The 21859-nt window shown below is 42.4% G+C and overlaps 1 protein-coding gene across 1 annotated transcript; it reads left to right on the top strand.

The window, feature by feature from the left end:
* Positions 1 to 5747: 5747 nt before the first annotated feature.
* Positions 5748 to 21614, top strand: DTD1 (D-aminoacyl-tRNA deacylase 1). The gene is made up of 5 exons (XM_088674988.1): positions 5748 to 5851; positions 8971 to 9061; positions 10638 to 10873; positions 14814 to 14911; positions 21439 to 21614. Exons 1-5 carry the CDS (start codon positions 5809 to 5811, stop codon positions 21592 to 21594), a joined length of 624 nt encoding a protein of 207 aa, XP_088531114.1. The 5' UTR covers positions 5748 to 5808; the 3' UTR covers positions 21595 to 21614.
* The last annotated feature ends 245 nt before the right edge of the window (positions 21615 to 21859 follow it).

Raw genomic sequence — 21859 nt, 5'->3', positions numbered from 1 at the left:
TTTATCTTGCCCAAGGCAATCCAAAACTCCTTACAACCAAAAAATCCCCCATGCAACCCCGTCAATTTTGAAAAAAACAATATTTAAAAAACGAGAGTTCAGAGGCGCCGCTATGTCCTTTTAAATGTATTTGTAGGAGGAGGAGTTACTGGTTTGGTTTGTTTGTGTTTTTATTATGTACTTTGCAGTTTCATTCTATATTTTATGCTGGGAACCGCCTTCAAACTTTCGGATAAAGGGCGATATAAAATAACAACAACAAGAAGAATTACCGGTAATCACTAAAGGAACATCAGAACATCATCTCGGCCGAGCCCGGGTCGTAGAGAAACGCGAGCGATTGGCTCCAGGCGCGGCCAATGGGAATGAAGCATTTCGCCCGGGACGCGAAGAGGCGGGGCCAAGTCAAAGGGACCAACGAGCGAGGGAGGCCTTCCTGGCGAATAAAAGGACAGGAAGTGGGGGCGGAAGTGCGTTGCGGGGAGCGCTGGCCTGCTCCTCCCCCCTCCATCTCTCTCACACAAGTTCCGGCCACTCTCTGGAAGGAGCCCTTCCAAGAATAAGAGAGGTCGGGCAGGATGAATTTGTGGCAGGCCTGGAAGGCCGTGAGTAGCCGGCCCGCCATGGTGTACTCGTTCGGCGTGTGGACGATCTTGGGTTCCATCTACATTTACACGTATTCCCGTGTGGCGAAGGAGCAGCAGGAGAAGGAAGAGAGAGAGAAGACCGAGGAGGAGCGGGCGCTCGGTAGGTTCCTTCGCCTTTGTATGGGGACAGGGGCTGGTTGCCCCTTAAGTTGAGTGCTTCGTGCCCTGCGCCTTATTTACCTGAGCGCCTCTGAGCATGTGTAGAGTGCCTCTTTTCTTTTTATACCCTTCCTCTTCCCACCAAAATAAGAAAGCACACACACACACCGCTTTCTAAAAGCCCTTCCCCCCTCCTGTTTTCCGATCTTAGAATAATAAGATTGTAGAGTTGAGGGTCAATTATGTGGGACAGGGCTTACCAGGGCCCCCAATATTTTATTCTGGTTAGCGGTCTTGAAGGGAGTTGTCGTCCAGCAACATCTGGAGACCCATAGGTTCCCCCATACCTGCTTTACAGGATGTATCTTGATGTATTGATGTTGTAAATGTCCTAATGCTTTCTTCTATAACAAGAGAACCTCTTTCCAAGTAATGGGTTTATGACCAGAAATTACATGCATTTACTCAGCTTTGCCCACAAAGCTGTTTGACTGGGGTGGGAGGCGGGGTACACATCCCAGCACCTGAAGGTAAAAGTCTGCAAGCTCTGAAGTTGTGCAGAACTTCTGCACATTGCCACACTAGCTAATGGGTGTCAAATTACATGCGCTTTAATTATTTATTTTTGAATTGTTTACTGTCTGGGACCAAAATAGTGATAACTCCCTATACTGTATTTCAAAGTAGGGTAATGTTTTTGTGCAGAACTTTATGGCAGCAATCATTAGTGCTTTGGCAATACACTTTGAAGAGTCTTTTTGTAAGTTAAATATGTGTAAAATAATCCATTCATATTTTAAATATATTGTCTCACTCATCAGTATGCTTCAGAAAAATGATAAAAATGATAAATAGCAAAAAGTATAGGAACTCTTATGAAGTGGGACTTTTACCTTTTCTTTTCTTTTTTCTGCATTTAGCGAATGCAACTGGATTGATCAAATATTTTTCAGAAGATGGACGGAGGTCAGTTGTTCTGTTTAGAACAGCAGAGAAAGGCTTTACTTTCGACATCACGACAACTTATAAACCAAACTTTGTGCCACTGTCAACTCGCCTGCATAATTACATACAATCATATTTTGATGATACTACTAGATCAGAAAAATAAATGATTCTGAGAATAAAAACTCTCAAGATAATAAAATGTCAGTATGTTTTATATTTTCTAAACTAACATGAAACCCAGTCTGAAATAACAGATATGGAAACTGGTATCGGCAGTTGCTTTGAAAAATCAATGGGTTTTATGGACTGCCTCACTGAATTTGAGTTTTTTGTGACATATTAAAATTTGATATCTATTGGAACATTATTATGAGGTTTTTATATACTGTGCTGCTTTTCAGCTCAAATCTCCCCAAAAACACCTATTAATAGAAGAAAGTGTACAAAATAATCAAAACAACATAAGATAGCAAAATCTTAATAAAAGAGGAACAGAAGTGTTCCTAATCTGAATGAAGGTCTGCTCTCACCACCCCTATATCCCACATCTTTAGCACCTGAATGGGGTGCGGGGAGGGGAGTTACTAGTGTGTTTTGTTGATGTTTTTATAATGTATTTTTGGTTTTATCATGTATTTTTATGCCGTGAACTGCCCTGAGATCCACGGATGAAGGGCAGTATACAAATTAAGCTAAGGAGGCAGTGAAGGAGTCATAGTACGCATCACCAAGCAGTTGTCTAGGCATAGTTGTTGCAAGTCCAAATGATGGGCACCAGGAACACATGGTGACAATTTGCAAGCAGCTTGCAAGGCATTTTGAGGACAGTTGCTTGACCTCATGGTGACTTAATATGCTGCTATTACAGCAAATCCAGCCAAGGTGTCCAATGCAGTGCCTGGTCCAGTGTTATGAGACCATTTCTAGTTAATACAGCCTGATGATGTGGACAGGATACTTGCACAAATGTATTCAACCACGTTGCCTTTCTTGGCTGGTGAAAGCTAACTGAAGAGAAGTTGGACCCATGATGAACCCATCATCACATGGAGAGGTGTCAGCCGTCTTTAAAGAGGACCCCCCTTCCAGCCTCCTGGATGGCCTGCTCATAGAAACCAGGGCAAACTGGATGTGACTGGGCAGCAGCTAGGGTGGCTAGGTATCCTGTTTTGCAGAGGACAGAGCTCTGTTTTGAGGGAATACTTTTTCTTTCCACAATACAATAAAATAGTATCTAGAACAAATAGAATCAAAAAGATGAGAGAGAAGAACAAGACACACAATAAAGCACAGAATTATGTGTATATAGTCCTCTATCATAATGATAGCTTAATCTTCAATCCACAGACAAAGAAGTGAGTTTTCCCAGCTCTCAGCAGGGAGCGCTTCCACCTTCCTCAGCCTCACACCCCGAGGAAAACTCATTCTGGCCTGTCTCACACAGGTCAATCACCTCTCTGTATGTATCTTCATTTGTCCCAAATATAAATATTCAGAAATCAAAACATATAAGAACAAAGTTAATAGAGTGCTATCAAAAATTAACAATAATAAAACAAAGTAAAGGGGAGGGAGGGAGGGAGGGAGGGAGGAAATTAAAAGAAAAAAATAGGCTTCCCCTTTTCCATCTGCCAATTATTTGTATATCAATTATTCAAAATATTTAACATATACACTCTAGAAATATCCAGCTTTTTTCCATTCTGCTAGATGGTAATCCCAAATTTTCTTCCCAGAGATCCAGAATTCCATCTTTTCTCAATGTAGCTCTTCATTAAGTACTGTTACCTCCAAATATCCAAAATAATATTTTTCCAGTTCCTTGTGGCGAGTTTCTCTTCATGGGTTCCAACCAAGCTCAGAAACATAGTAATCCATATTTGTTTGCCTGTAAAATCATTATTAAATCATTGTCATTTTTCTTTTTTTTCTTTTTAATTTTTCTTTTTTAAAAAATTATTCTTTATTGATTAAATATTTCATATTTGTACACACGTTCTGTAAAAGGCAAAAAATCTTTGATCATTTTAGTCTCTGGGAGATGGGAAACTTTTTCTGTTTGTATATTCATTCTACAAATCTCATCAGACACAGTTTTGAAAGCACATTCAATGTAAAAAAACAACAACTATCCTTTGATCTGTCTTCTGCTCTTCTTGCAGCAGATACCATCATCAGCTCCCACCTTTCAGCAAGTTCCTGTTCACCGTCTGCAGATTCTACATCTCCCATTTTTCTTATCTGTAGCCCAATCTCCTTAACCATCGCCTTTTAAGTCCACTGACTGCATTTTAAACAGGTCTTGCATGAGTTCAAAGATCAGGGATGTTTTTCTTGTAGCCATGATTTAAGGCTGTCTTCGCTTCCCTGCATCATGTGACACAGTTAAGAATTTCCCACTTTCATTTTTCATCAGCTCAGCACAAGGAAACGAGGATTTACAAAAGATGTAAAAAATAAGTTATATGCAATTCCGGGCTCCAGTCTTTTTTAATCTTTCCAGGCAATAAATTATTTAAAGCTTGAAAGGGCTCTGCCTGTTATCTGATACTGCTTTTAACCACCTGCAGCCTTTTCGCCTCTGTGTGTGTTATTTAATTTCTTTCCAGTTGGTGCTCGAGCCAGTATATTTGCCTTGCTGTAGATGTTTTCTCCTCCCCAGAGATTTATCTCCCTCCCCATGATGACTGTCTTCAGGATATCTGAGGCTGTGCCCCTCAACATCCCATTTAGTTCAAAGGGGACTTCTCTCCTGACCACCTCTTGCCACTAATTTATTATCTCTGCTAGCAGGAGCGCTAGCAGATGATATCTCAATTTGCATATCTCCAATTGGAATTTTGTTTTTGTTTTGAGGGAATTCTTGGTTCAAAAGAAGGAACTGTAAGAAAGGGAGAGCAGGGGGCTTGTTCCTGGCTTGGAGTTTATCATGCGTCACCAAAATGGGCAAGGTTCATATGTGCTAATTTTTATATATTTAGAAATAATTTACTGTTAATAAAACCGGAAATTCATCTCAAACCAGTTGCTGGCATAAGACTGTTCTGAGAGACAATGGAGTGTGCCTCCAGGGGTGAAGTGAGCTGGAGAATCACAGTGCCAGCTGTGGCTGCAGAGACCGATAACTCTAACTGCTGTCTCCCATGTTGTTTTTGCTGTGTCAGCAGTAGCAAAAAGTACCAATTATGAACCTCATGTAAATTAGATTAGAGGCTGGACTGAAGCAGGTGTCCACCCACCCTGTCCCCATACAAAAAAATTCTCAGAGAGCAGGAGAGGTCAATCTGCTGAAATTGTCCCCTGCATCTAGAAGCCTTGTACACCATTCACATGCCTGCAGACCTGCCACACTTTTTTAGTGTTTCAGTTTTGAAATTTATTTTTTTCATGAAATAAGATATGAGTTATAAAAAGCAGGAAAACATGCTGCTCTCTCCCCCCCCCCCCCTTTGGGGTCGGGTTAGAGAGTGCTAGGATTATTTATTTCTGCCTTGCTTTTTTCCCTGATGGGGACTCAGTGCAGTTTACAACTAAAAATAAGAAAAACAGAGAACAAATGCAAGTAAATAATGAAAGAACTAAAACGATATACATATCATCACAGAGTTGCAAGGGAGCCCAAGGATCGTCCAACGCCATGCAATGCAGGACTCTCCACCTGCAGTCTCTCATCCAATTTGAAACCATATCGGACCCTGCTTAGCTTTGCAAAAGTGCTAGCAGTTTTATTGCTGCGCCACTAAATACGTAGAAGGTATCTGAGGGTCCCCCTCAAACACACACACTCAATAGGTGTTAAAACATACAGATAATTACAATAAAAAACAGCGCAGCACCAGCCCTTTAATTAAAAGCAGTGCGTTCCCAAAAGGCTCTTCAGCCAGGAGGGGCAAAGCCTGGAGATGTCGCCATTGTCTCCTATGGTCAGCTTCTTCCGTCTGAGGCGACCCGGAAGTTGGCGAGGCTGCCTCAGTCTGCGTTTTGCCATCGCTTATAGCACCAAGTCCGTAACGGCTCTGCGAAGGCACTTCCTGCTTCTCCCGGAAGTCACCTGACGCCACTTCCTACTCCGCCGGCCGTGGTGCTGGCCGACCGCTCCTGAGGGCCCGGAGCCATGAAGGCCATCATCCAGCGCGTCACCCGGGCCAGCGTGACAGGTGCCCCCGCTTCCTCCCCCTCCCCTCTCCGGCCTCCGCCGCGGGTTGAGCCGGTCATGGGGCTCACTGAGAGCCCGCCGCGGTCTATGGGAAGCGCGACGGGGCTTCTTCCACCTCAGGCTTGTCTCTTCTCTTTTTTTACGCATCCGCCTGCCTGTTAAAGCAGCTGCTCCTCAGAGGTACACTGCCTCTGTCCCTGGAGGCTCCGCTTAGGTATCGTGGCCAGAGACCCCAGGGTCATCTAGTCCTGTCGCTGCAGCGCAGGAATCTTTCGCCCAACGTGGGAATCGAACCTGCGACCCTCAGATTATGCCGACTGAATCAGACTGACCAATAGGATTTGCCTTGGGAGGAGTGGGGAAGGGACCGTGGAAGAGCCTCGGTTCAGTCTCCAGGGGCATCTCTAGACAGGGCTGGGACAGAGTCCCTGCCTGAAACCCTCCAGGGCTGCTGGCAGTCACCGTAGACAAGTCTTTCTCAACTTTGACGGGGGGGGGCTGGATCCCCCCCCGCCTGATACTGTTGAACTACAGCTCCCATCATCCCTAGCTAGCAGGGCCGGTGGTTAGGGATAATGGGAGTTGTAGTCCCACAACATCTGGGAACCACCAGCAAGGTTGAGAAAGGCTGAGGTATGCAATACTAAGCTAAATGATCAGACTCAGTATCCCAGGGGTCTCCAAACTAAGGCCCAGGGTCCGGATGTGGCCCAATCGCCTTCTAATTCTGGCCCGCGGACGGTCCAGGAATCAGCATGTTTTTACATGAGTAGAATGTGTTCTTTTATTTAAAATGCATCTCTGGGTTATTTGTGGGGCATAGGAATTCATTCATGTTTTTTTCCAAAATATAGTCCGCCCCCCCCCCCCAAGGTCTGAGGGACAGTGGACCGGCCCCCTGCTGAAAAAGTTTGCTGACCCCTGCAGTATCCTGTAGCTTTCCATGTTAATAAGAAGTTTACTTTTGTTCATTTGGGCCTTAGTAGAGACATGTTTTCTATTCTGCCACAGATGTTAAAATATTTAGTTTAGTTGTTGTAACGATCACTTACCACTGTAGTCTTAAAGGGTTACTGTGTTAATTTTGCATTCATTCTAGCTCTAAATGAATTGTCAGTAACTGTGCTCTCTACATTTCATTTCCCACTGACCTTGGTATAAGGCAGCTTCCCATCTGTGTTTCTAATAGTGTAGGAAGTTCCTTGAGGACATGCCGTGCCTTTTAATCTCTGTGGTTGTGTCTGCATTGCTTTGGCAACAGGGAGCTGGCATGGAAGCATTAATTAATTAATTGCATTTGTATATCGCCCTTCACCCGTAGATCTCAGAGTGGTTCACAACATAAAATTACAATATATAAAAAAGGCAAAATCAAAGCAATAACTCCTCACCCACTCCCAATTTTCTCCTGTTTTTTCCCCTTGTGTGAATAGGGCAAGCTGCTGGATAGCAGTTAGAGACTTGATAAGCACAGGGTTGCATCCATATCATCTAAACAGATGTCCTAGAAGTTGTGTGAAGAGCATCCCAAGGTGCCATAATGTTTAAGGAAGCAATCTTTAAATCCCAGCTTAGGCTTGGTGGGACTGAACTGCATGGTGGAGCTGCCGCCACTTGCAAAGCACTCCTGTTCGCAGTAGCCATGGTTGAAGCTGGGAGAAAGGCAATGAAGCTGCCAATTTTTTTTTGCTGTGTGAGCTACAGGCTGCTGCACCAGAATGGCCTGAATTGGGCCAGTGCCCAGTAGCTGGACTGGACTGGCTTAGGATCCCATGGGTTCTTGGCCCAGCTCCCACCCTGGAGGTACTAGTGTACCCCCACTTTTTAGGACAAGCCCTCACAACACATTTGAGCATATTGACAACTAAATGCATCAAACTAAAAAAATCCCTTCCAACTCTATGATCCTGTTATCTTTTTGCCCATACCTGTACTGACCTCAGAAGTTGTACAGTAGTTTTGTTTATATTATTTTTATGCTATGTTTTGCCGCATACTACATATATATTAATGATAGGCCTATAGACAATTTTAAAATAAATAAAAACAAAACATAGGAGGCCAACAACAAAAAAGCTATAAAGTTTCTAAGGCCTCTTACGAATTCAAGAGTTATAATCATGAAATTGATTAATTTGTTGTACAGTGGGGCTCACCCACAACAATGCTATGAGCCTGTTAGGTTAGGCAGGGTATAAATGTAAGAGAATAAACAAATATGCACTATGTAGTGTTGCCAGATTGATTAAGTATGAATCCTGTACATAAAATACCTCATGCAGAAGGAGAATTTTGATAGATGTATTTTTTCTTACCATTCTAAGTACTGTGAGAACTTTAGTAATAAAATGTCTCCCTTTGTTTAGCTGTAAGAGTACTCTGCTTCTGTAATGAATGACAGTAGAAATTGGAGTTCTTGGTAAATTTTCTTCTGGCCTGAGTTCTTGCAATTTACTGTTTATTTCTGTAATGAATGAAGCAAAAAACCCGACAAGAATGTGCACGAAAAGGCTGATTCATAAATTGAATTATATATGTGAATTATATATTCAGCATCAAATGCTAATAAGCGAAAAACAGAGAGTACCTAGCATTAAGCACCCATTTCCAAATACATCCTTCATCAGTGTATATACATGTTGCTGTAAAGCCAAACACATAAAACAATAATTAATATATGTTTGATATACCATCTATAAACATTTAAAAACCATAGGGCTATGCTGATATAAATAAAGCATCACATAGCCATTCAGCAAAGTAAAAAAAATATGTGTTTCCAATAGTGCATGTATGCTTGTTCTTTGGGTCTGGGGGAGGAACACAATGACTATTGGAAGCAGTATGGCTCTGAATAGCAGTTGCTGGGAATCAAAACTGGGAAGAATGCTGATGTGCTCAGGTCTGGCTAGCACAATTCCTATAAGCATTTGGTTGGTCACTGTGAGAGCAGGATCCTGGACTAGATGGGTCTTTGACTAGTACTTAAGGGACAACAAGCCACTGGCAGTAAGTTGGTTTCTTAGATTCAGAAACTTTTAAAACTCCCTATACTGTAGTTTGCTAGGATATATAATTGCATGTGACAAGTTTAACCTATGTTTTAAAATCCCCCTACAGTTGGTGGGGAGCAAATAAGCTCCATTGGACAAGGCATTTGTGTCCTGCTGGGTATCTCAGTGGAAGACACTCAGAAAGAGCTTGAGCACATGTAAGTCAATCTAAAGTATAAAGCTTTTTCTTTGTATTGTGCTTATATAAATTTTGTTTGTTTGTTCACTTATATGAAATATCCAGTCTGGCTTCTAGTTAGGCTTCCGAATTAACTAACAATACGCTTCCTGATGATGTTAGTTACTGAGCTAGGAAAAAACTAGGCTCAGACAGTCCTTAGGACAGCCTTTCTCAATTTTGTATTCCTAGCTCTTGTTGGACTACAACTCCCATCATTCCTGGTCACTAATCCTGCTAGCTAGGGATGATGGGAGTTGTAGTCTGACAACATCTGGGGACCCAAGGTTCAGAGAGACTTCCTTAGGGTATCCTGGACCCGAGTTGTTCAGAGCTTTGTATATTAATACAGGGACTTTGAATTTGGCCTGGTAAAGTGTTTGCAGTCAGTGCAGATGTTTTAGTAGAGGTGCATGCTGTCAGCTATTTGTTTCTCATCAATCTGGCTGCTGCATTCTACATTACCTGGAGCTTCCGTACCAGGCCCAAAGGCAACCCCACATAGAGCACATTGCCATAATCTAGTCTTCAGTTTACTAATGCATGGACCACAGTGGCCAGGCTATCCCGATATGACTAGCTGGCAAACTGGATGAAGCTGAATAAAAAAATTCCTTCAGTAGCACCTTAAAGACCAACTAAGTTTATATTTTGGTATGAGCTTTCATGTGCATGCACACGAAAGCTCATACCAAAATATAAACTTAGTTGGTCTTTAAGGTGCTACTGAAGGAATTTTTTTATTTTGCTTCGACTCAGACCAACACGGCTACCTACCTGTAATTGGATGAAGCTGGTAAAAGATACTACTGGTCACAGAGATCACTTGGGTTTCTAATTACACAGGAATACCCTCTTGCTATATATCTGCTCTTTCAGCAGGAATGCAACCCCATGCAGAACAGGCAGTTGGCTAGTCCCTGCATTAAGGCACAGCCGTTCCCAGTTCAGCTGGTAAGGAGAACTAGAACTGTGTGTCATTGACATATTTATTATGTCATGACTCATGCTCCAGCCTAATGACCACTCACAATGGCTCATGTAGGGGTTAAATATTACTGGAAGCAAAAGAATGTCTATGAAACTCCATAGCAGCCATGCAGGTAGGAACAAAGCCACTGTAATAAAGTGATTCCAAAACCCATTCTACACAGTTGGTCTAGGACGATGCCATGGTCAATGGTACCAAATGCTGTTAGGCAGTAAGAGTAGCAGGGTCACACTCTCTTGATAAAAGTCATCCACCAGGCGATCAAGGCCGATTTCATTTCTGAAACCAGGCCTGAACACAGGTTGAAATGGATCCAGATAAACTTTTGATTTTCTAGATATGATGACAAAATATGGAATCTTCAAGGTCTATGAATCTTTTCTTTGTTCCATATTTTCAGGCTGTGGTTCCCCAACCCCACTTCATATTTATGTGGAATTGTAAGAATGATCTTTTTTCGAGACAGGGACCTTTCATGTCTTTTGGTTTTCAACTTAGGGTTAGAAAGATTTTAAACCTGTGTGTGTTTTAATGGACCTTTCATGTCTTTTGGTTTTCAACTTAGGGTTAGAAAGATTTTAAACCTACGTGTGTTTGAAGATGAAAGTGGCAAACACTGGTCTAAAAGTGTAATGGACAAGCAGTATGAAGTGCTCTGTGTCAGCCAGTTTACTCTTCAGTGTATCCTGAAAGGAAACAAGCCAGACTATCATATGGCAATGCCTACAGATCAAGCAGAGTCTTTCTATAACAGTTTCCTAGAACACCTTCGCAAATCATACAAGCCAGAGCTCATTAAAGGTAAGGCCAAATTAAAGAGTTGGATAAATGGGAAAAGCTTCCTACAGCACAATCCTATACATGTCTATTCAGAAGTAAGTCCCACTGAGTTACTTCTTAACTGAGTCTTACTCCGTGGTGAATATGTGAAGAATCTAAATAAACAATAAAACATGTTTGCCTTTTGGTAGCTGCTACTTTTATTTTGCCTTTTTCCTATCAGTTAAAGGGATCATTATTTCCTTAAATTTGTGGACCAGGGAAAGCACAATGGCTCCAGAACATAAATGAAAACAAGTAGCCTTTCTGGTCTGTTAAAACAAAATTCACAGGGACACTTGAATAACATTGCTTTGTTAATAAAGTGGAGTATCTGCATATCGATGTGCTGGATGGAAAAATGAGTGGAGAGACAAGACAGAAGCGAGTCACTGCAGATTGCAAGAGGGAGAGGTCAAAATAGTGTGCAGGAAAAACTGAACTTGTGAAATGACAACCCTGCCTCTCCTTTTTGCCCCTCTAAAGCCTGCTGGAATTGAGAGCTCAGTGTGTGCTCTGCCATAATATTGCCTTGGAACCCTCTCCTGCAGTCCTGTGTCGCCTAATCTGCATCAGAGGTTTCCCCAACCTCTGGGGGCACATGGGAGACTGCTGTGATGGAGAAGAGCAAAGGACATTCCTGTTTGTGTGTGCAGTAGTCTGTTGCATAAGTGGGACATAACAGTTGGATAATGGATATCACTCAGCAAAGCAAAGATATTACCTTAGATACACTAAAAACAAAAGTGATCCATGCGGTTAATTAATTAATTAAAAGAATTTATATATACAATATTGTCTTTCGTTTCATAATTAATCAGTTCATGTAGTTATCTGGAAATTTATGTATGTATCTTTGTACTAGATTCTTTGCAATATTGACAAAATGTGAGGTGGGTCAGAGGTAGATCAGATCAACACTAACCAATATTGTTTGCTTTCTTTTCATGGACTAACAACTGGTTACAGTATATATCTTCAGAAAATTCTGGCACTTGATTGTATGTTCAATCCTGTTCCTGAAAAACTAACTTCCAAATGAATATGCTTATAGATATTGGAGGCAAAGCCAATGTTGAAAGAATCCCTGTGTCTCTTCCCCACCTCATTATAAAAGAAGCAGTTGGAGATTTGGAATGGCAATTGATTGCCTGGGAAAGTTTCAAGCCACAAGAAAACCTTGCTCAAAAGTTAGGAAAGGGGGATAGCTCAGTCGGTAAAACATGAGATTCTTAATCTCAGAGTTTGGGGTTCAAGCCTCACGTTGGGCAAACGATTCCTGCATTGCAGAGGGTTGGACTAGATGATCCTCATGGTGATTTACAACTCTACAATTCTATGAAACATGTAGCTTGGCCCTAACTAGAAATCTCTTGTGCATTTTGGAGACTTCTACCTTATAAAAAAGGCATCACTTCATCCCTTGACAATGTTCTATACCTTTCTTTAGAAGTAGCATATTACCACCATGTCATTCTGTTTAATCTGTTTAATATTGTCATATTTTATAGGAACATTTGTGCTTGAATGGGAGGAAATAAAACAGTAGATGGAGAAAAGTGTTATGATTCAAAATCCTGATTGGCAGTGCAAAGATATAATCACTTATCATTATTCCTTTTGAAAGGAACAGTGCCTGATAGGGTTTAAATCAATTTCTAAAATGTCAGCTTCTTGTCACCTACTTTGTATTCAATGCAATGTAGTTATAACGGAGATAATGATCTGCGAATATGTGGGTTGAAGCTTTTAGACATAAACATGTTAAAATAAAAGTTTCTTGTAATCTGTCAAGTCTGAAAACTAAAGAATCAAATGGAACTCTTCTTATTCACTTCAGATTCTGTTATGATTAAGAACCGGTCTTTAAAACCTAGCACCAGGTGGTTGTGGAGGAATTACGTTCTTAGTTTACTTACTAAAATGTTTGCCAAGACACCAGCATCTTCAGCTTTTTTATTACTGTTAAAAGATTTGTGGCTCTCAAAGTCAAAAAGAAAGGGGGAGTAGTAGTATATGAGAAATATAAATACAGTGCATAGGCTTTTACGTAATCGAAGGAGCAATATTGTAAGTTTAGCAGAAGGAAAACTGTACTGCCACCTAGTGGTCACTTGGCCAACAGCATAGCATCTTAAGCCAAGTGAAAAAATATTTCCTTGGAAAGAAAAGCCTGCAACTTTACTGTTTTATCAATTGTTACATTAGACAAGGTTTCAAGAGCTATGGATGTATTCAGGCAAAAATTGGCAAGAAGATGGATATCTCTGTAATTCTTTGCCAGCCCTATGGATGGGGGAAATGCTCTTCCAAACAGCGTCCCATACCTATAAAAATGTATAAAAACAAGTACAAATACCTGCTAGAAATGTAAAGAAAAAGAAGGTACCTTTTATCATATGTGGTGGTCATGTAAGGCAATAAAGGCATTCTGGGAAATGATATATAATGAACTGAAAAAAATGTTTAAAATAACTTTTGTTTTAAAAAGACCAGAAGCCCTTTTATTAAGAACTACCTGGCCCGGCCATACATTGCTGTGGGTTTTTGTGTTAAGTGGACCTTTTTCTGTTAAGTGGACCTTCAGAGTCTCCCTTCAGAGTCCCCTCACCTGCCCTGTCCCAACCCTGACTCCCCTACTGTAAGTTTCAAAAACAAGACTCCCCTACCCACACGTGTTCCTGAAAATGTCCCCACCCCCAACTGCTTTGGCTGACTCAGGGTCCTACCGCCCCCCCATGGCCATGGGGTTTCCCTCCTCCCTTTGTTGTGCCTCATCCCTGTGATTCCCCCACCCTGTGAAAGGCCCATATTCTGTTTGTTATTGCGAAGGCAGACACCACTGTTACAGAGAAGCTAGGGGAGGGAGTATTCTCCTGAAGGAGCGTCTCCACCCCCATCGTTCTGCCCGGACACTGAGGTCCAGTGCCGAGGGCCTTCTGGCGGTTCCCTCGCTACGAGAAGCCAAGTTACAGGGAACCAGGTAGAGGGCTTTCTCGGTAGTGGCACCCGCCCTGTGGAACGCCCTCCCACCAGATGTCAAAGAGAAAAACAACTACCAACCAGACTTTTAGAGGACATCTGAAGGCAGCCCTGTTTAGGGAAGCTTTTAATGTTTAATAGATTATTGTATTTTAATACTTCTGTTGGAAGCTGCCCAGAGTGGCTGGGGAAACCCAGCCAGATGGGCGGGGTATAAATAAATTATTATTATTATTATTATTATTATTATTATTATTATTATTATTATTCTGCTATTGGAGGGGAAACTGAAAGGGAAGGCAAGCAGGCAGCAATTATATCTCCCCCTGGAGTTTGAGGGCTGTGACTTGCCTGCTCAGTTTATTTGAAACTGATCACGGTGTGGATTTAATATTTATTTTGGATGTTATATCAATATTTCACCCAACCCTACTAGCTATAATCTTAGGCTAAAAGGTTATCCAAAAGATAGTTACAAAACAGGTCCTTCGGCACACTCTTCCAACCGCTGGAGATCACTCTGATTCTTTAGGCTGGTAGGTGGCTGCCTGGGCTCCCATGCCCACAACACATCCGGATGGTAAACAACCCTTTCCTTTGAAGTCTAATCTTTTTATACAGTCCCAGGCAGCAAGATGCCAGTCTCTAGACATCAGTGTGCCTCCCTTCTATGTTCTCAGCAGTGAGCCAAAGTTTATGTCCAGGTGCCAGCTCCATGGTTGGGTCAAGGCAGACCTGTCCTCCAGTTGACTCCATTATCAAGGCCACCTGGCAGAACCCCTGTCTTTTACCAAGTCTTGTAATGGGGCTAAATATATAGCAAATAAGCATTGGAAGCAGGTACACCGTGCAGTGGCTGCTGTCTGCCACTACAAAAACCAAAGGTGGTTCTTAGGTAAATGTCCTCTTCTTCCCACTCAACTCTAATTTAATTTTTCAGATGGCAAATTTGGTGAATATATGCAGGTACATATTCAGAACGATGGACCTGTCACTATAGAACTGGAGTCTCCTGCCCCTCCCATTGACCCTAAGCAGGTAAGTGACATTGATGCTTTCCTTCATCTGAGGGCCAAAGTTTGGGGGTGTCTGGTATAGAGCTGCTCCATCTTTGGCTGCAGAGATTATAATCAATCTGATTTCGATGCTGCCCATCTGGTGATGTCCATGTGTAGAGTCGTCTCGTGTTGTTGGAAAAGAGTGTTTGTGATGACCAGCTTGTTCTCTTGACAGAACTTTATTAGCCTTTGCCCAGCTTCGTTTTGAACTCCAAGGCCAAACTTGCCAGTTGTTCCTTCTATCTCTTGATTCCCCACTTTAGCATTCCAATCCCCTCTAATGAGAAGAACATCCTTCTTTGGTGTCATTTCTAGAAGGTGTTGTAAGTCTTCATAGAATTGGTCAGTTTCACTTTCTTCAGCACTGGTAGTTGGTGCATAAACTTGGATTACTGTGATGTTAAAAGGTCTGCCTTGGATTCGTATCGAGATCATTCTATCATTTTTGAGATTGCATCCCGGTACAGCTTGCGCCACTCTTTTGTTGACTATGAGGGCCACTCCATTTCTTCTACAGGATTCTTGCCCACAGTAGTAGATATAATGGTCATCCGAACTGAATTCACCCATTCCCGTCCATTTTAGTTCACTGATGCCCAGGATGTCAATATTTATTCTTGCCATCTCATTTTTGACCACATCCAGCTTACCAAGGTTCATGGTTCTTACATTCCAGTTCCTGTGCAATATTTTTCTTTACAGCATTGGACTTTCCTTTCGCTTCCAGGCATATCCGCAACTAAGTGACCTTTCGGCTTTGGTCCAGCCGCTTTATCAGCTCTGAATCTACTTGTACTTGTCCTCCACTCTTCCTCAGTAGCATGTTGGACGCCTTCCAACTCCAGAAGAGCATGGTCACTCCCACCTAATGATCCTGCCACTTCTACCCCACTAACCAGGTCATCACTATTGGTTAGGATCAGATCTAAAATGGCTGATCCTCTTGTTGATCCCACTTTCTGGACAATGAACTTGTCTGCAAGGCCAGTGAGGAATCTGTTCGACCTTATGCTCTTGGCTGAGTTTTACATCCAACAAATATCAGGATAGTTGAAATCCCCCATTGCTACTATCTCACTTCCTTTTGAATGCTTGGTCATCTGTTCCAGGAAGGCTTCATCTGTGTCCTCAGTTTGGCTTGGGGATCTATGCAATATTTGGCTTGGGGATCTATAGTAAACTCCCACAATGAGATCACTGTTATTTTTCTCTCCCTTAATTTTGACCCAGATACTCTCAATATGGCTTTGAAGTTTTAAATCCTGGATCTCTTCACAGGTATACACATCCCTGATGTATAACGCCACTCCTCCTCCTTTCCTGTTTGGTCTATTTCTCCGAAATAGATTGTATCCCTCTATTACTACATTCCCATCACATGAGGTTTCAGTGATGTCTATTATGTCGTATTTAGTTTGCTATACCAAAAGCTCAAGTTCATCTTGTTTATTTCCCATGCTCTGTGCATTAGTATACAGCAGGCATACCCAAACTGCGGCCCTCCAGATGTTTTGGCCTACAACTCCCATGATCCAATTGTAGTCCAAAACATCTGGAGGGCTGAAGTTTGGGGGTGTCTGGTATACAGACATTGAAGACCATTGATTATTCCCCTATGTCTCTTATTTAATGATATTTTTCCTCCCACCACTAAGTCTGCGTGCTGTTTGCTCCATTTGGTCCTTGACATTTGGGTGATCATCTTCAGCACTTGGTAGACTCCTATCTTCAGGACCACTGTCTCCCTCCCCCACATAAGTCAGTTTAAAGCCCTCCTGATGAGGTTTTTGAGTTTCATGGCAAAAATATTCCTCCCAACCCTTGTGAGGTGCAGCCCATCACTTGCCAGAAGTCCATCTTCAAGAAACTGCAGACCGTGATCTAAGAATCCAAACTGTTCCTGTTTGCACCATTTGCGAAGCCAGTTGTTCACTTCCCCTATTTTTTCCTCTCTCCCTGGGCCACGTCGTTCAACTGGGACGACAGATGAGATGACAATTTGTGCATTTAAGTCCTTCAACTTCCTGCCCAGAGCCTCATAATCACTTTTGATCTTCTGAAGGCTATGGCTTGCAGTGTCATTGGTTCCCACATGGACCAAAAGGAAGGGGTATTTGTCAGTGGGTTTTATGATTCCTTGCAGCCATTCTGTTGCATCTTGGATCTTGGCCCCAGGGAGACGGCACACCTCTCGAGACGTCTTATCAGGCCCACAGATAACTGCTTCTGTACCCCTCAGAAGGGAATCCCCTATTACCACTACACGCCTCCTCATAGGCTTGGTTAGGATTCTTCCATGTGCTGTCCCTTGCAAGGTCACCTGCATATTTCTGGAGGACTGACTTTACTGCTCATCTTCATATTTCTGATCAACTGTGATGAGGGAGAGATCTTCAAATGGAGTCTGTTCTTCGTCTTCCATGTTAAGGGAGAGCACTTCAAATCGATTGTGTAGTTCTAAACATTCAGAGCGATCCCTGGGCCTTCTACTTCTATGAGTCACGTTCCTCCATACATCTGGCTGCTGTGTTGGGGAACTGACCTCCTCCTCAGGGATGTCCCCTGTCTCCTCCTTGGTGCTGACAGTGTGCTCTGCTGCATCCAAGAAAAGCTCCAGCTCTTTAATTCTCTGGAGCGTAGATACACGGGCCTGAAGTTGCCGGACCTTGTCTTCTAGTAGGGCAATCAACATGCAATTGCTGCAGGTGTAGCTGCCTACATCCTTTGGCAAGAATACAAACATTGCGCAGGAATTGCAGGTGACTGCAATTGTTCCCTTACCCTCCATCTTGAAAAGCTTGAAGTCAGGGAAGAAGAAGAAGAAGAAGAAGAAGAAGAAGAAGAAGAAGAAGAAGAAGAAGAAGAAGAAGAAGAAGAAGAAGAAGAAGCTGCCTAGGTCTGCCCCAATAAACGTTTAAGACTAGCTCCCGTAAATCTAAAAGATGGGTCAAACTGCGCTGAACTCCAGGCACTGACTAGTTCCACCCACAGCTAGTCACCTGACTCACCTGACTCCACAGAAGCCCCACCCCCTCAGACCATGTGCTCAGGGAGAGCACACTTTCAAGGTCACCGGCCAGAAACAAACACACACACAAGCCTGGACAGTCACACAAATCCAAGAGGCAGAAGCCCTTGTGCTCCCTCCTCAGTCGCTCCTCAGTGACTCCTTTGTTCTAAAGTCACTTCAATGACATTATTTTCTTTTTGTAAAGTGTTTTGACTTTGAGGTGTTTTACAATCAAGTGGTATATAAATTGTTTGAAATAAAATAAATAACTAAAATTCAATCTAGTTCATGCTTTCTGATTCTGCTTTGTTGGCTAATTGAAAACTGGTTCAACAATTCAAATATACCATACCACAGTTAAGTTTCCTTCCTTAACCATGGCTCATTGCAATGCGTGAATGAGCCCAAGTGTTTATTCTTTACTTTACAACTTACCGGTAGTATGATGGCGCTGAGCACACAATTGATTTTACAGCATATAGAGAAGGGGTGATGTTGTGGCACAGCCTCAGCATTGTTGGCTGCTAGAGTGAGTGAAATTGTGGACACTGTGGCAGTCATTGTTCATATCCAGTGAATGCATCTGGCTGGACCTAAAAACATTAACCAGCACCACAATCGTATTCATACTTGGGAGGAAGTCCCATTGAACAATAAATTTGAGCACAAGGGTGTGGTTTAGAGGTTAGAGTGTTGGACTAGGATCTGGGAGGCCAGGGTTTGAATCCCCACTCAGCCACAAAGTTCACTGGGTGCCCTTGGGCCAGTCACTTCTTCTTAGCCTAACCTGCTGTAAGGGGGTGGGCTTACAGGGAGCAGCCACCCCCCCCAATCAAATCCAGCTCCTCAGACAGTTCGGACAGCAGCAGAAGGAAAGGAGATAGGAAGGAGGAAGTGAGAGGAGCGGGCCAGGGCTCAGACAGCATACAAGAGCCCTTCCCGCAGCCTGGGATATCAGCAAGGAAGGAGGGGCCAGCAGAGAGTTCCAGCGGGGAAACAGCAGCATAGCTGCCAAGTTCTCCCTTTTTTTAAGGGATTTTCCCTTATGCTGAATAGGCTTCCTCGCGAGAAAAGGGAAAACTTGGCAGCTATGAACAGCAGAGGGGCGTCCTTTCAAATTCACCCCGGAACTGAGGCAATCAACGGCTCGCAAACGCAGGGGGAGGCGATTTGGGGTCCCCAAACTACTCTGCTGGGGGAGGAGCCGAAAAGCACCATTGGGAGAATCTGATAGCACTGAGTAGACATGTTTTCATGAAGCTCTTGCATTGTAAATAGCTTTCGCAATAAAAGCATTAAAGACAAGATGGTTTGGAGTGTTGTTGTTCGAGGGTAGCCAGCAACCACCCTGACACCTACCTCACAGGGTTGTTGTGTGGATTAAATGGGGGGGGGAACCATGTACGTCACCTGGAGTTCCTTGGAGAAATAGGTGGGATATAAATGCAACAAACAAACAAATATGCCCAGGCTTGAATCTTCCCACACATTCTCTCCCCTGCAATGGTAGGGAAATGCTTTTCAAGTCCACCCAAAGAAATTAGATGGGGTGGGGGGGTGGGGAAGAGAAGCTGGTCTGCTTTTAAGAGATCCACCATGAATGAACATTTTGAACTCATTGAAGCTTATGTGATTTACATTCTCTGTGACTGGGCCTTACCTTGCTAACTGTTGCTATGGGAGCCATGTACACAAATAACAGTCATTCTCCATGACATGGTTAAAAGTTTTAGGAGGCTCTTTTAATTTTTCTCTTTGAACAACCCAAGCTCTCTTATTCTGATTAGATTCTTTTAATCTATTCTACTGTGTTTCAAAGACATAATTTACTTCCCTGTGAAGTTCACACCAATTGAAATACCAGTAGATTTGAAAGAAAAGACTCTTCATGGTCCTTTTGAAGGACTTTATATCTAACTGGAAATGCTTCATTATAACAAAGAGTGATGTTGTAGGACTTAATTGATGATCCTTGGGGACAAAGGAACCTGAAGGAGGACTGCATGTACTGGAAATGTACCACGCTCACTTAACACTCCTAGAAGAGGAATATTAGTTTTAATTTTTAATGCCCATTCTGCAATAGAAGTCTTAAACTGATCCCGTTTGTTCTTACTTCCATAAGGAAATCAATCCTCTACTATTTTCGACCCATATTTTGGAGGTGCAGCCTGAGATAAGGAAGCAGGGAGGTGCTGAACTGTCAATGAGTCTATTGTGCAGCTAAATACTGTAGGTGGTAATAACATCATTTTAATGATGTGTGTTCATTGCCAGTTAATTTGTGTTTTGAGTAGGGGTTTATGTTATCAGTTCACAGGAACATCTTGCCTGGAGTAAATTTTGAAGTTAGTATAAATCATTTTTAGTTTCTTGACAGGGCACCTGGGGATGGATTTGTCCACTGAGAACATAGATAGGCAAATAATGTGTAATCATAGAATCATAGAGTTGGAAGAGACCACAAGGGCCATCCAGTCCAACCCCCTGCCAAGCAGGAAACACCATCAAAGCATTCTTGACATATGCCTGTCAAGCCTCTGCTTAAAGACCTCCAAAGAAGGAGACTCCACCACACTCCTTGGTAGTAAATTCCACTGCCGAACAGCTCTTACTGTCAGGAATGACTCCATGGTAATGTCAGCTGCCTGTGAGACTAATTGAAATCATTTTGCATGGTGATGTCTTAATATATTCAAGGACAAGCTAAACTCAGAAGAGAAAGGAATACTTTCCTTAAGGCTTTGTATTGGTATCCTGACACCCTTCACAGTCATCTCAAGCTTCCAGTCTCTGCTATTAAACTTCTTTGCTTCTTACCTGACTGCAGCTCCTTGCTTGTCTATTGTTACATTTATTTTTTACAAAAACAGAAACCTTTTACTCTGGTACCCTGATACAGGCAAAATGCGAAGTTACTTTCTCTGCCCTATTTTGAATAGTCGCCGGGGATAAAATGGACCTCAGCACAGATGTCTGGTAGTTTCAGTGTTTATTTCAGTAAAAGCAAATTGCACCCTTGTAACTAAGTAAGTAAAGCTTAACTTTTTAGACAATTGAAAGGCTGGGGCAAAGGAAGGAAACATCACAGGACAACTGGCCCCTTAATTGTTGAATACAAAGACTATGATGTGACTCAAGTTTGCAAAATAAATAAATGCTAATAAAGTTTTACAAATATTTCAAACAGATGCCGGAAGAGTTAACACCTGTTACTTAAGATGAATGCCCATGTTACTAAAGAAGGATTATACTATTGGAATACTGTACACATGGTAATTTAATTATATCATGCTGTAATTTGTGTTTGTAAATCATTTTTTAAAAGACAAAATATTTTTCTTGCACAAATCCCAAGGAACCGTAGCAGTAGGTGATTCTCGGCAGAAAATTAGATCTGGTGCATAACCTTCCTTAAGAGATGCCAAAGTTTTAATATATTTTTTTAATCCAGTAGTCTGTTCAAAACGTCTTGTTTTGTTTTTCTTTGCAAACAGCTGGCAAAACTTGAGAAACAGCAGCAGAGGAAAGAGAAGACCCGGATGAAGGCACCCTCTGAATCAAGCAGAGAGAGAAATGTTCCTAGAAGTAAAAATGATCCTAGTGCAAGCAGTGGGGCTGAGGGGGATGTGTCTTCGGAAAGGGAACCATAACTTATGAAAAGCAGGTTCAGGTATGGACTCTTATTTCCCAGCTAATATCTTGAACTCACTCTTTGCATGCTTCAGTTCAGGGTGAAGGGGAATTCATGAATGCATAGTTCCTAGTATTTTCAATTATTTCCTTGTTGCTTAAAAACATTGAGCCACACCATGATCAACTCTCATAAAATCCAGGGATGAGAAGAGGGTAAGTTGCTCTTCTGCAGGGATGTGGGATCTGTGGCTCTCCAGATGTTGCTGGTCTACAACTTCCATC

The sequence above is a fragment of the Zootoca vivipara genome, chromosome 8 (genome assembly GCF_965207765.1).
Source record: "Zootoca vivipara chromosome 8, rZooViv2.hap1.1, whole genome shotgun sequence".
Classification (NCBI taxonomy): Eukaryota; Metazoa; Chordata; class Lepidosauria; order Squamata; family Lacertidae; genus Zootoca; species Zootoca vivipara.
This window is presented reverse-complemented; position numbering and strand designations above follow the sequence as displayed.

Excerpts from the sequence above, each read along its gene's own strand:
- DTD1 (XM_088674988.1), top strand. The coding sequence starts at position 5,809 with ATGAAGGCCATCATCCAGCGCGTCACCCGGGCCAGCGTGACAG. Across the intron at positions 10,874-14,813 it reads CAAGCCAGAGCTCATTAAAG|ATGGCAAATTTGGTGAATAT; the intron begins GTAAGGCCAAAT and ends TTAATTTTTCAG. Across the intron at positions 14,912-21,438 it reads CTCCCATTGACCCTAAGCAG|CTGGCAAAACTTGAGAAACA; the intron begins GTAAGTGACATT and ends CTTTGCAAACAG.